This window comes from Carcharhinus amblyrhynchos, chromosome 5 (assembly GCF_965287045.1).
Source record: "Carcharhinus amblyrhynchos chromosome 5, sCarAmb.v2.hapA, whole genome shotgun sequence".
Taxonomy (NCBI): Eukaryota; Metazoa; Chordata; class Chondrichthyes; order Carcharhiniformes; family Carcharhinidae; genus Carcharhinus; species Carcharhinus amblyrhynchos.
In genome coordinates, this window is record NC_137328.1 from 103,549,430 (window position 1) to 103,565,243 (window position 15,814).

The 15,814-nt window shown below is 37.8% G+C and overlaps 1 protein-coding gene across 2 annotated transcripts in view; it reads right to left on the reverse strand.

The window, feature by feature from the left end:
• Positions 1 to 15,814, reverse strand: part of pik3r1 (phosphoinositide-3-kinase, regulatory subunit 1 (alpha)) — a 76,862-nt gene that overhangs the window by 19,112 nt on the left and 41,936 nt on the right. Inside the window, exons 1-5 of one of the 2 annotated variants that reach the window (XM_080189360.1) lie at positions 12,829 to 12,979; positions 3,860 to 3,952; positions 2,957 to 3,031; positions 1,665 to 1,796; positions 1 to 202 (exon numbers count right to left, since the gene is read on the reverse strand). In XM_080189360.1, coding sequence (XP_080045486.1) covers positions 1 to 202; positions 1,665 to 1,796; positions 2,957 to 3,031; positions 3,860 to 3,952; positions 12,829 to 12,964 — 638 coding nt within the window. In that variant the 5' untranslated portion in view covers positions 12,965 to 12,979. Of the gene's footprint in view, positions 203 to 1,664; positions 1,797 to 2,956; positions 3,032 to 3,859; positions 3,953 to 12,828; positions 12,980 to 15,814 lie in introns of those variants that run through there. The other variant, XM_080189359.1, reaches the window with a different exon arrangement.

The following is a 15,814-nucleotide window of genomic DNA, read 5'->3' on the forward strand; positions in this document are numbered from 1 at the left end:
CTTGCTGCTTGTTGTCTGAAAAGCAAAGGACTGAAGATTTCCGCCAACGTTCTTGCACTCAGGCTGTTCTTCCCAGAGCTTTGGCAAAGTTTGCAGAAATGCTTGATCAAATAATGAAGTGTAAGCCAATACTGGTGAGGCACATTATGGGACCGGATAGCTCTCCTTAGCAACTGTGCACACTCCTCTGTGTTGAGTACCTCTGCATTTGAAGAAATTAAAAATCATGGCTGTCAAAAACAGAACCACCAACGTTCAGCACTCCTGATCAAAATCCAGTGCAGCTCAACATGCTTTTTTTAAAGTAACATTTAGACTACTGACAGTTAGCAATTTGTGTCCGGTATAAGAAAACCCTCAAAAAGCTATCGTGGACAGCTAGTGGAAAACTGTACGCATTGTGATGTAGACCACAAATACATAGCATATGCTATACCATAGGTCTGCTGCTTCTAGTGATGCAGATGATTGGGCAATTTATAGATAAAGCAGATAAGAACAACCACCACATCCTTTGTCTGCATAATGCATTCATATAAAAGGTTAATACTTTGTGCAGATTAATAGCCCTGTAGACAGTGCAACAAGCCTTGTTAATCACACCCAAAATGTACAAACCACATACTGCAAATGGTGGTTACGTCTTAGTACTTTGTGTGCCACATCAAGATCATGTCAGAGGTTTACATGGCTAACTGAGAATTGTTGTTTGTTAACAAATGCAATTGTGACATCTGCACACAACCCACCATCATCGTAGAATATAACATTTACCCCAATTTGCACGCTTAATGATTTTAACTTGAAGTTTTTTTCAAAGAGAGAGTCGAGTTCAAAACAAAGCAGGAATTACAGATTCTAACCACAATGTATGATGTCACTTGGACTATCTCAATACTTAAACTAAAACATTTAGCAGAGGATAGCAAACATTCAAAGCAGATATGAAGCAAATTGTTTGAGATGATGGACTAAGCAGGGTGTGGTGATGTGCAAGAGAACAGGGAACACAAGAAAAACTAACTGAACTTCAAAAGGTCCAATCAATCCACCAGTAAACAAAATACTGGCACTTCTTTCAGTGTCCTTTTACTTGAATGTTCTAGTAGTTTTTTTTTTACACACACTCCAGCATTTGTTAGCTGAAACTGCCTAATGTTTTATCTGGCTTGAAGTTTTGAGTCTTACTTTGCAGAATCTGTACCAGGATCAAATTAAATGTCAACTACATGAAATAATATTTTTAAAAAATAAAAAATTTGAGAATTATTACTAGAATTACATGAACATTCTAAGAACCTGGGCATTGCAGTTGGTCGAAAATATACAAACGTTACAACCTTTTTCTTTTATAAACAATCTAAGATTGTCTACTTAGCAAGCTCATGGATAGTAGTCTCGCCTCTGAATCAGGTGGTCATGGGCTCAAGGCTAATTCCAAAACCTGAATACATAATCTCAGATGACAGTGAAACATTTATCTCTCAACTAAAAGCACAAGAATTTCATTCGTCACTTATTTTGTTACTGTCTGTGGGACCTTGCCAAACAAGTTGGCTTCTTTGATTCCCTACATTACAACAAACTTTACATACAAAGTATTTCATCAGTTATGTTATGTGGTGTGAAAGGTGCTATACAAAATGAAATTCTCTCTTCCTTACCTTGAGCTATATAAACCATATCACTGTAGATCGATGCTGGAATGACAGGATTTGGTAGTTCCTGGAGGTATTGCCTTAACGCATCAGCCAGTGACTGCAGATCAAACTGCTCAATGTCCACTGAAGTTGCATCTAGTAAATTGAGAAATGCACCTGACTAGATATATTTTCAAAACAAACTGTTGAGCTTTACTGCATTCTGATCTTTACAAAGGCACAGAGTTACAAGTATGCAGAAATCTGTTTACAAAAAGCAGCTGCATTGTTATGAGATATACCTGCAGAAGAGCTTAGTGTCAAGACAGATTTTCAGTACAACTCAATGATTCATATCTCAACAATAATAAAAACACACCAGGGTTCCCCAATGGTTTGGCACCCAGGTTCAGTCTCTCACCCATTACCAATCTGAGCCAGAACAGTACTAATATGGCCATTAATACTACTCTGCTTATAAGCTGGGAAGAAAAACAGCCAGAGATTTCATTTCCCTAGGAAGCACACTTCTGTAGTCTTTAAAAGAAGAAAGAATCAAATAAAATTGTGAAAGTAATATTGTCTGCAGACTGATTTACCAATGTCTACATCATTACAGATTGGTCATTCCAACTCAAAACCAGAAAGCATCTGTAAATTAGCAGTTGAAAAACGAGCTGCATTTAGATTTCTTCCATCAAGCTTTGAATATAGATGGAATTTCTAAAAAACAAATCAACTACCTTTGCCTTGTAGTGGAATGTACAAATGCACACCATACAGTGCAAATGTACAGTTCATTCATAAGTAACAAACCCATTTACAAAATACTGGGCAGAACTAAAATAGGATGCAAAAAAATTAGAGCAGAATACGTAGCAACAATTTTAATCTCATTTCCTACTAGGTACATTAGCTGTGAAAAAGATTAGACGACTCTTTAGACACCAATGCCAATTTGTGTAATATCACAATATGCAGCATTAAGAAGCCCCCTAGTGGTGATGTAGCATTCACACAAAGCATTTCTCTACTGAAAACAAACCCAATGCTACCTACCTCAAACAACTTGTTTCAAAAACTATACACTGAGTCTGTGCAAAAGCCAGGAATTTACAACCTGAAAATTGACAACAACAAACCCCTTCCCCCATTCACAAAAAATACTGTAATGAGGGGAGATGTATAAACATGGAAAGAGAGTAATAGTTCATTAAACTGGCAATACACTTAAAATCACAAAAAGAAAATAATAACTCCATGTATACATTGTACCAAGCAACTTGGAAAAGTATCTAAATGCAGTGTATATTTACCATAATCCAACAGCTGTTTTAATTCAGCACCACCACATGAACCAGATGTTCGGTATAAATTGGCACACTCTATCCCTGTAAAATAGAAATTAAAATTCTTTCATTCAGTGAACTACAAGTTCCAAAATCATACCAGAACAAAATTAGGAACTACGAAGATGCAGTGTAGACAAGCTGATCAGGTACAATATTTACTGAACTTGGAAACTATCAAACACCTTTTTGGAGCATTACTAGGTAAATGCAGTTAAGTTCAAGATACAGTAACCGCTATACTTTTTAGTTCTTTCAGGAGAAATGATATTCTGATTGTAATATCATGAAGATTAACTTGAAAAAGAAACAGCATTATAAAATGGATACAGCTAAAATGTGGGCAGCTTAGAATTAAACCTGTGCAGTTTCAAAGTTACTGCAGTTTAATGTTTAAATCTAGAAAACCTTTTTAACATGCGCTAGCTTGCTTGGTAAAAGTTGGTAGAGACAGAATCTCAATTGTTTTTCATGTTGCCAATAACTCTTGCATTGACAATTCTAATCCACACATACGAATATTTGAAACTAGAATAAGAGAACCAAAAGAACCATACCAGAAACATTTGCTATTTGAGACATTAATTCCACATCGGTTGCGTAATGGATAACTATTCAATGTTTGCATTTCAGAATACCTATTTGACCAAATTATTTTAGTAGAAATTCACATTTATCGGTCTCCAGGCCTGAATTACGATCAATACTTGCAGTCAAACAAAATTCACACTCTTACAACAACTATAGTTAGAAGAGAATTTCATCGATGTTTAGGATTGCTTTGACAATCTTTTTAAAATAAATTTTCATTTGAACACAGAGCTAAAAGTACCACTTGGAAACATTATAAATTCAGATGATTCACCTTACCTGTTTTTTCAATTGCTTCTACCAACTTCACTAGGACTGTTGGTGCAATGTCTGGGGGTGAGAATTGCTCTGTTAAATCTGGTAGAACAGAAGCTGCAGAGGTAAAAAAAAACATGAGTTAATGTTCTAACAAGCTAAAAATAAATGCACAACTGTTTAAATTTTAAATCCTAAATAAATGTTCTTATTGACTCTGTCAATATTGCAGACATATCCCCTCTACAAATCTGGCACTCACATACAGATTGTACTCACAAGCTACCTTTATTACTAGAACATCACGAGAAACTTTCTGGCTTAATGTTTGACTTAGTTTTAAAAGATATGGGACTTGAAGTAATTTATTACCATATATATCAAAGACCTTCAAAGGCTATTCTGATTTGTTGAGCTGCTCACTCCTCCCAATTTCTACTTTAAATAACCCCCAGCTTGTAACTTAACAAGGTTTTAAAAAAAAAGTCGATACTTGCAGTCAAACAAACTTCACACTCTTACAAAAACTATAGTTAGAAGATGAGCAATTTTATTGGCATCTGTTTTCTTGAGCTTAAAATATTATTGCAAAGCTAATAGACGTAATGAATGTAGTTCCAGAGAACTGTCTGCTGCACAGGTACGACACCATAGATTACCAAGGGAGAGCAGTTAGATACTGGTTTCTAGACCAAATCCACCTTTCAAATACAAAAGGAATTTCAAATACATAACTTGGATAGGGTCTGAAATTGTGTGTGGGAAGGAGGGAGGGAGAGGGAACTGAAATTGAGAGGGGGCGAAAGGGAGGGAAGGAGGAATAAAAACCCATTCAAAAGTTTTACTTGATTTCTCCTTTGCATTTCAGTCTAAGCAATTTTCTAAATCTGCCATGACTGTTAAACTGTGTTGCTCTACTGTCACCAAGTGAGGGTGCTGCTGTCGTACTCCTGCTCTCAAAGCAATGCTATAACACTGCATTAAGCAAAACAGATACTTTGAAAATTCTCCAATTTCTATTTTAACTGTCATTTTGAACAGTGTTAAAAGGAAGCCAAATTTCAGATAATTATGTTCTGAAGCTAACAGAATTCATAGCCATAGTTCTGCATATAGAAACAAATACAGAACAAGAAGTTGTGTAGTCCATGTAGCAGGTCCCAAAATCCATACTTGTTTAACTCTTCACATGACCACGCAATGCTCCTTTAACTTTTTTCACCCATTCCCAGGCAGTTTATTCCACATGTTCATCACCTTCAGTGTAAAGTTATTAAATAAAAACCATGCACACTGCCATGGGTTTCTCTGACTCTGCAGCCTGTGGTGCTGTCAAAACACATCGAGTTTCAACTTTAGTCCCTAAAATTTCATAAAGGCATAATACAATTTAGTAGGCTATAATTTTGATACTGCATTTGAACCTTTAACTCTTCAAAAGTAAATTATCCCAAGAAAATCTCTTCATTACTGTACCAACTCTAAGTCCTAGAACATGGACTGAAGGCATAAAAGCAAGCTACTGCGGATGCTGGAATCTGAAGCCAAAAGAGAAGGTGCTGGAAAATCTCAGCAGATCTGGCAGCATCCGTAAGGAGAGAAAAGAGCTGACATTGAGTCCAATGACCCTTTGTCAAAACTGAAACTTTGATGCCTTGCTTAAATACATAGTCCAAAGCAAATAAACTTTTCCTCCAAAAAGCAGAAGAACGTGATAGTGTCATGCCCCATACTTAATAGGATCTCACTTTGTATTATCTGCTGCATTCAGGGTTAACCAAAGTTTACAAACAATAATTTTCAAAAATACATTTAAACATTTTTAAAGTTAAATTGGAAATGCTTGTGGGAAACAAGAAATTACGAAGACCACTATCAAAAAAGGAAATTCTCCACCATTTCAGTTATTTCCACCTAATCTTCAAAACAGCAGGGCAAGGGGTGAAAGGTGGCGAAAGCACTGTGGACGTTACGGTTTTTCAATAAATTTCCTTTCCAGTTCTGGGAAGTGCAAGGTTTCCTGCTTTCTAAGTCCTTCAAATTCAAAAAGCACAAATCATTCTGAAAAAAATACTGCCTAGATGGAATGCCATCCATTTTGAACTTTATTCCATCTCTTGAATGCAACAATCCATTTGATTTTAACAGTTGAACATGGGCACTGTATTTCGTTCCAAACTGTTTGATTAAAAGGTTACGTCCATCCTCTCCACCTACATGCCCATTAACCATTTTCTGTATTTAAAGAACGCATTTTGTTTTGTTTTAGAACCTGACACCATGACAGAGGGTATTTAAAGCAAAACTGCAGAATGATGAAAATGTGGTTTCACTTCAAGTCAACATTGCAGTTCACGTCTCCTTCTTTGGCTTAGTGACGAATGTCAATTATATTCCAGTGAATCAGCTTGGGATATTTTAATACTTGAAAAACATTAAATAAACACAAGTTGTTGCTGACGACAATTGATTAACAGGAAATTGAGGATAAATAGGCATCATATGTAAGAAATTGCTTACGCTTGAAATGGCAGAACAAAAATAATTTCCACAATCCAAACATTTAGATAATTTCATTGCAGTGCTAATGTAAACCTACTTCTGACACTAATAAATAAAATAAATAAACTTGAAAGCAATAGAAACTAAGAAAGAAGCATTAGCAAGAAATGAAGACAACAAACTCTATTTTCTGCTTTGAATAGTGGTGTTGAGCTTATATATTAAAGCATTTTCAAGGTGTGGTGAGCCATTTGCTTAAACTGCTGCAGCCCATGGGGTGCAGGTGTACTCACAATGATGTTAGAATGGAGTTCCAGGATTTTGACCCACTGACTGAGAGTGAATGGCATTACGCTACCAAGTCAGAATGATGTGTGGCTCGGAGGGGAACTTCCAGGTAGCGGTACTCCCATACATGTGCTGCCCTTGTCCTTCTAGGTGGTAGAAGTCACAGGATTGGATGGTGTGGTCAAAGGAGCCCTGGTGAATTGCTGCAGTGCATCTTGTATACACTGTTACCACTGTGTGTCAGTGATGGAGGAAGTGAATTGTATAAGTGGAGATGGGCTATCCTGTCTTGAGTGGTGTTGCTGCACTCATCCAGACAACTGGAGTGTGTTCCATTGCACTCCTGTCTTGTGCCTTGTATTGAGAGTCAGGTGATGAGTTACCACTTAACTTTCAGCCACAGTATTTATATGGTTATCCCAGTTCAGTAGTAATCCCCAGCTTGTTGACGGAGGGAGAATCAGCAATGAATGTTACCACTGAATGTTGAGGGGTCACGGTTAGGTTCTCTCTTGTTGGAAATGGTCATTTCCCAGAACTTGTGGCACAAATGTTACTCACCACTTATCAGCCCAAACCTGAATACTGCCCAGGTCTTGTTGCACATTGAGACAGACTGCTTCGGTACCTGACTAATCTCGATTGGTGCTGGATATTGTTCAGTGAACAACCCCAGTTCTGACATTAAGGGTACAGGGAAGGTCATTGGTGAAGCAGCTGGAGATGTCTGGGCCTAGGACACTACTGAGGAATTCCTGTAGAGATGTCTCAGGATTGAGACGGTTGACCTCTAATAACCACTGTCATTCCTTTGTGTCAGGTATGATTCCAACCAGTGGAGAACTCCAACACTACAGTCCCATTGACTCCAGTTTTGCAAGGCCCCTAAATGCCATCTCAGTCAAATACTGCCTTGATGTTAAGGGCGGTCATTCTCGTTTCACCGAGTCCAGTTCTTTTGTCCATGTTTGGACCAAGACTGTAACGAAGTTAGGAATCGAGACACCCTGGCACAACCCAAACTGAGTGCTAATGAGCAGGTTGTTGCTGATTAAGTACCATTTGATAGAATGGGTCATTGACATTACTATCACTTTGCTGGTGATCAAGAGTAAACCTATGGGGTAGTAATGGGCCACATTATACTTGTCCTGCTTGTGTAAGTTCAGAACATAGCTAGCCAAGTTTTCATGTTGCCAGGTAGGTGTCAATGTTATAGCTGTACTGAAACAGCTTGGTTAAGGGATGGCTAGTACTGGAGAACAGGTTTTCAGTATCATTGGGGTGGCACAGTAGCAAGCACTGCTGCTTCGCAGCACAAGGGACCTGGGTTCGATTCCTGGCTTGGGTCACCGTGCGTGGAGTCTGCACGGGTTTCCCCTGGGTGCTCTGGTTTCCTCCCACATTCTGAAAGACATGCTGGTTAAGTGCATTGACCTGAACAGGCACCAAGCTATGGCAACTAGGGGAATTTCATAGCAACGCGTTGCAGTGTTAATGCAAGCCTTACTTATAACCAATAAACTTGAAATTGTCAGGACCAGTGGCCTTTGCAGTATCCTGTGCTTTCAGCTATTGCTTGAAATAAAGTGGAGTGAATTGAATTGGCTAAAGACAGGCATCTGAGATGCTAGGAATCTCAGAAGGCCATGAATGGATTATTCACTGAGCAGTTCTGGCTGATAATGACTGCAAATGCCTCATTTATTTCTTTTGCACTGATGTGTTGAGGCCTTTTCCTTTAGTTTGGTGTTTAGTTGGCCACCACCATTCACAACTGGATATGCAGAAGCGCAAAACTTAGATCTGATCCATTGGCTGTGGGATCACTTAGCTCTGTCTACTGCACGTTGCTTCTGATGCTTAGCAGGTGAGAAGTCACGTGCGAGCGCTTCACCAGGTTGACGGTTTTAGATATGCTTGGTATTGCTCCCGACATGCTGTCCTTCACTCTTTATTGAGCCAGGACTGATCCCCAATTTGATGGTAACGGCAAAGGGAGGAGGGCAGGAGTAATGTTTGGCCATAAAGTTACAGATTGTGATTGAGTACAATTCTCCTGCTGTAGGTATCCCACAGTGCCTCTAGTTCTATTTGAAATCTATCCCATTTAGTATGGTAGCCGTGCCACACAACATAATGGAGAGTATTCTCAATGTGAAGATGGAATTTATCTTCACAAGGACTGTGAGGTGGTCACTTTTACTAATACTGACATGTTTAGATGTGTCTGTGATTGGTGAGGATATAGTCAACTATGTTTTTCCCATTTCTTTGTTCCATCACTACCTCCTAAAGACCCAGTCTAGCAGTCACGCTGTTTAAGACTTGGCCAGTTTGGTCAGTAGTCAGTCATCACAAAGGCAACCTTGGTGATGGACATTGGAGGCCCCCAATGAATATTCTGTTTGCTCGTCACCCTCAATGCTTCCTCCAAGTGGTATGCGACACACTAACATAGAATCAAGAACTGCAGAGACACACTAGGTGGTAATCAAGTTTCTTTGCCCATGTTTGAGCTGATGCCCAGGATTCAGAGTGAACTTTGGGGATTCCCAGGGCAACCCCCTATACAGAATTGTGTGTCATTGAAACAATCTTTGGAAAATATAGCAGAACTTCAATCCCCATCTCATTGTTTACATACATATGCCAATTCAGAGAAAATAGGAGCCTCATATAAAACTACTACTTCACAAACAAACAATAAAGTTTTTTTTTGCTTATGTTTGGCAACCAATTTAAAAATCAAATGGTACAATACTATCATGTTGCAACCACACAGAAATGGTGTTCCATACATTAATATTCATCTGAGCAGGTGCTGCTTCTAATCAATTTAACTACAGTAATACCAGGATATCCCAGTTAATCCGACCGCTGCAATGTGCAATACTTCCTTTCAAAATTCATGTTTATTTTTATAAAAAGTACAACTTTGAAACAAACTTCAATTACAATGTATTTAACCCCTTGCTTCAAATATGGAGATCTAAAATAGTTCTATTGTATTGCAACCGTAATATATTGTATTTGTATTGTAATTTGCATCCACTCGCACAAAACTAAACAAGCTTTAAAAAAAAAATTAACATAAATTTAAGTTGAGAACATCCCACTAAAGTTACAGGATCAAAAAAATGCAACAATATTGATCGAACTGATGAAGATTTGATGCAGGTAAGTAATTCCATCATGGTGATTACTGCTCAAACCTACTTCTCAACACATAGAATGCCAAATAAAAATACTGCTATGAAGGAAGTAACATGTACTATAAAAGATAGTGTGCATCGGACTGATTGCAAGCTCATTGGGATTTTCTTTCTACATCTCATCACGTTGAATTCCAACAACCTATATGAATCTAGTGCCTTTAAGTAACAGATGCTTCATCAGAACATTATACAACATGGTATGATACTAAGTTACATAATATTCCAGTGTTTAAACTGATCAAGCTTTGCTCTCCCACACCTAATAAGCCAAACACCTTATTTTGTGTACTTCCTTGTCCTGTTTTCAAGTTACTTATGCGTCTACATAACATTAAAATATTTGCACAATTCCTACAAATGTTAAATTTTGATTTGTCACATGTATTAGTTTACAGTGAAAAGTATTATTTTTTGCGTACTACACAGACAAGGCATACCATTCATAGAGAAGGAAAGGAGAGTACAGAATGTAGTGTTACAGTCATAGCTAGGGTGTAGAAAAAGATGAACTTAGTACGAGATAGGTCCATTCAAAAATCTGATGGCAGCAGAGAAGAAATTATTCTCCAGTCTTTGCCACCATTCCCATTTGTTATGTCAATCGTATTTAACCCCAAACAGGCTTTCCTTGCTCTGGTTACACAGTTGGTAACTAAGACAGCAATTCTCCAAGCTAACTTTACTTCATGTCTCCTCTTCCAGGTGTGGCCCTTCCTGCTCCTTGCCCCAAAACCATTCATAGAATTGTTACAGTGCAGGTGACTATTTAGCCTACTGCGTCAGTACCGGCTCTCCAAGCAAGCATCATTTCCAACACAACAACATAAAAGCCATTTTCTCAGAGATCAGAGTGAACAAGCTTCAAGTATTTAAGCATTTTCTTCATTAGTTAAAGCACAAAGTGCTCAAACAACTTAAAAGCTGCCCCAAATTGTTTACTTATGGTGACTGGATTCCTGAAAGGGCTTCCCCACCACTGCATTGAAAAAACATATGCAAGCAGTGCCTTTGATGTATTCTGCTCAAATAGAAGGGTTCAAGTTCATTCCACGTTTTGGGTATATACTTTCTGGACATTTCACTGAAGCACTAAGGAAGTGACCTTTGGGTAAAACATTAAACCTGCCTGTCCAGGTGGATGTATAAGATCTCATGGTTTCCTATCCAGGAAGAGCAACATATCATATCCAACACCGACCTCGAATGCACCAGTCTGGCATTTCTATATTCCCACACCAGCCATCCTAATTGCTTAAATAATTTAGATGCTGGGCACTAATGCTTGCTAGGAACTCTTGCTAATGCTGGCAGAATGTCTTTCACTTTTTGATTGCGATAGCAACTGAAGCTAAAGGATTGTGCACCCTACTCTGTTCCAGACCCTAGCTAACATTTTTAAATTCAGATCCCTCCAATACCACAGCTTTGAATAGATTTAAATGTCAAAAAGAACTAGCATGGGATGCTTATACAATATATTAATTCTTCACAGACTGTGCACACAGCAACTCATTTACTACTTGACTGTGACAGTATAACCAACTGGCCCTAAACTAATTTGTGCACACAATTATTTCAGGCTTTCATCTACTGTAGTAGAGAAAATTTTTCCATTTATTTAATCATTTAATGATTTCACATTTCAACATTTTAAATTAATGTTTAGGTTCTAACCTGATAACATAAACACAGTTACTAAAAGGTTTTTCTCACCCAGTCATGGCTATCAACAAATCTCAAACACTGGCAGGAATAAAAGATGTCAAAAAGTTCCCTCTTTCACCCAATGATACTAAGCATAGAGGACAAGTATGACAGCATTTAAATTTGATCGTATCCAATTATTTGTCCCTAAAAGATTGCAGCTAACTGATGAAAAGTTCTACTTAGCAAATTCTTCTCATGGCCTTATTCTATCTCAATAAACTTTTCCCATATTTGCCTGATTCAGGCAAATATCTTTTCTCTCTGCTCCATATTCATTAGCAAGATTTTGGTCTTACGGTCTCAATCATAGAAGCACAGAATTCCTACAGTGAAGAATGCAGCCATTCAGCCCATCAAGCCTGCACTGACAATTTCATCTAGGTACTATCCATAACCCCGTGTATTTACCCTGCTAATCCCCCTGACATTAAAGGGCAATTTAGCATGGCCAATCAACCTAACACACACATTTTTTTGGAGTATGGGAGGAAACCAGAACACATGGAAGACACAGGTAGAACGCACAAACTCCACAGTCTTGCAACTTAAAATGCATGCACGTGGAACACTCGTGAAAAGAGTGAAATAGACGAAGAAAGCCACTGTATAGTTAGAGACCCATATAAAGAGCAAAAAACACAAGGACTGCCCATATAACCTTTGTCCATTAGCACTACCATGGTAAATCAATCAATACTTTATATACAAAAAAGCTGCAAAACCTTTCAGCAGTGCTTCTCAAACTAAATAATTGTGGGATGTTGCAGCTTGAAAAGGCATTTCCCACTTTTGTAAACTGCCCTGTCAACACTTACAAGGAATAAAAATTGCAACTGGTCGCGGTGACTTCATTCAGATGATTAATAAATTAGTAACAGAATCAGAATAATTACATTCACAGCTTTGATGACCAGCAGACCATTACAAGGAAGTCATTCACAACAACTATTTTCAGCTAAGTATGACTTCAAAAAATATTAGCCCCCAAACTTTTCCCTAATTCCACAGAGACCTTTTCAGTTACCAGCTTCAGTATGGAAGCAGAAAATTATTTAGCCAAAAACAAGGCTTGCATGCTACATTAAACTATTCTGGCAACTTCAAACTCTTGAGCCCTGTTGGAAAAACACAAGTATTCTGTTGTAATATTATTTCCACTTTCATGATTTTGACAAATAATCAAAACCACTTGACAGCATAACTCAGACAAATATTTATAAATTATGAACAATTTAAACAGTCAAATCCAGATAACTACTGTTACTATATTTTGCTTACAATGAAGAGGTTGCTTTCGTGAATATAGCAATGAAGCACAAGAATAATGCAAAACAAGCTTGTCCTTCAGGATCTGCGTAACTTTGTAGATTCCTTTACTGCTGTTTTCAATCAACTTCTCACTTAAAGTCATCATCTTTGTTGAAGTCAGACAGAACTGACTGGCTGCAAGATTTCAAAACACTTGCATTTATTTTGGAAAGGAATTGGTAGTCCTACTAAACATAGTGCACATACTTATAAAACCATTCAACTGTCTGTACTCTTGATCAGAAGGTTTGCTATGGATTTGATGTCAGGTCAGTGCTAGATTTCTGATGACACATCACTACGGTCAGGTTCCATACGTTCTATTTTTTACTAGGCTGAGCAACAACCAATCATACAAATCCATCCCAAGAAAATCTTCCTATCTACAGTTCCTGGCAACAATCTTTAACCGAAGCAGAAACAGGCAATACTGCCTTGCATGACACCACTCAGATACAGTAATAGTTTCCAAATCATCTAGAGTTTCAAACGGCATTCTCAGATGGCAGCTTTTGGTAATCCTTTTCTTGCAATAGAATTAGTAACTAAAACATAAATCCACAATATTACACTAATTCTGAGTTGACTGAATAAAATTGTACAATGTATGTTTAATTTATGAAGTTGGATTCAGACTACAACAGATATACCTCAGCTTGTACTTACTGAGCTCCCGTATGCAAGGTGCAACATTATTCTATCAACCATATTTCAATATAGTTCTTCCAATTATTCAAAATATACTTGCCAATCAGTTTAAGCATTTTCTAGAAAGGCAAGATTCCAGCATTGTTTTGAAAGACTGAGGTATAGGCAGCTTTAAGAACATAAGAAATAGGAGCAGGAGTAGGCCATCTAGCCCTTCGAGCCTGCCCCGCCATTCAATAAGATCATGGCTGATCTGTCGCTGCTCAGTTCCACTTTCCACTTTTAAGGGATTCCTGTGACTCAAAACAAAAAGCTAATTATTGTCATGGTGCTAGAAGACATGGAGAAATAAAATAGCAATTAATCTTGTTAACTTAGGTCAGATACAAGATAAATAAGTCAGGAGATTTCTGAATAAATTCAGCAACTGTGTGGCAAGTCTAGAAGGGTACAAACTGCTTTTTATTTGACCTTGCCATTACCCACCCAACTATTCTACTGAGTCAGGCAGGAGATACAACCATTAAAGCTGTATATTTAACATTAATGCTCGACAGGCTGCAGCACATCTGAACATACCCTGAGAGACCAACATTCACACTACACACAAGCCTTTTGTCTGTAACTGTAATTTTATATTTCTTCAGTGATGCTATAACTTGAATAGCCCTTAAATGTAAATTCCCATGTAGAATTCTAGGCTTCTTTCATTACTCACAAGTTAGAATTTTTGGGAACAAAAAGAGCAAATCAAACAATGCAAGTGAGACTGAAAGAAACTAACCCCTCGTTCTCAGATTTCAGAAACAGAATTGGAAATTGCACCCAATATGAAGCACTTTTAAATAGTTAGAAAATCCTATTAAATAGAACAGCTACTTTCCCAGACTTCTCATATGAGGCAATCTTCAAAACAGCCATAGATGTTGGCACAAAAACATGCAAGAAACTAATTAAAGTGCAGACATCCTATTCCAATTGTTCAACTTACCTTTTATATTGTAATAGTTAAGCCAAAATCTAAAAGAAAAAAAAATCTCATCGCTCACCTAAAGGGGGAAACTAACAGGTCACAAAACATAGACAAATAATTACAGGTTTGCAGAATTTGGTATTTCTACATTATGTAGATTGTTCAAACTTTACCTCCTTGACTAAAATCCAACATTAGATGAAGGAATTGTTTTAAGGATCAAAGTTATACCAGAGAGGGTAGGGCTCCCAAAATCTGCAAAGCCACAAACTTGGAAGTTAATCTAAATGGGATTTTTTTCCTAAAAAGTGAAATGGAGATTATGGGGTTTTATGGGTTAATGAACTGTGAATCACACTGAATTATTTTGAGCTCCTAGTAATCCATCTAATTTCCATAGCATATATACTAAGAAAAGTAAGCTATAAATAATGACAGATGGTTTTTGTGAGGTCTATTAGTAGTTACTGCTGTTCCCTATTGCAGGCCAAAGGTTCATCAGTATGAAAGAATTAGGTCTTCAACAGCCAGTTTCATTTTGTAGCCCCTTGAACTACAAATTCCTCAAAAATAACCTGGTTTTTGATGATTTCACTGAATTTGGTGTTCGGGAGTGTGAGGTAGTTTGCCCAGGTGTCATCCCTAAGAGAGTGTCAGTTCAGAACTGATGGGTCAAACGGCCTCTTTCGGCACTGTAGGGATTCTCTGAAAAGCTGCCCGAGTTACCTCCAACAGAAAAAAACTGAGGCGTATGAAGTGCTTTGTGTATGTCAGCTTGCATAGGTTTAACAATTTTAAATCCTTACATTACACAGAATTTGCAGGACCCAACCAAATCTTTCACTCAATACATCTGTGCTTTTGATTTTTTGCTCCTTTTGCAGATAGTTCCCATGTATCTGCTGCTCTTGTTCATCTAGGTGATGGGTTTGGAAGATGTTATTGATGGAGACTCGACTTGCTGTGTGCACCTCACTGTGAATCAATGGTGGAGGGAGTGAATATTCACATTGGTGGATGGGATACTAAGCAAGCAGGCTGCTTCATCCTGGATGATGCCAACCTTGAGTATTAATGGAACCATATTCATCCAGGCAAATAGAGGATATGTTTCATCACAGTCCCAACCTGCAGCTTGTAATGATACACTTTGATTGAATTGATTCATTGTCACATATACTGGGATACAGTGAAAGGTATTGCCGTTTGCGAGCTATACATATAAAACACGCTAGGTTAGGAGATGAGTTACTCATCCCTGTCACTGTCCGACTCTTGCACATACAGTCTTTTTTACTGAGTATCAGTGAGCCAATCAATTAAGACTATTTTAAT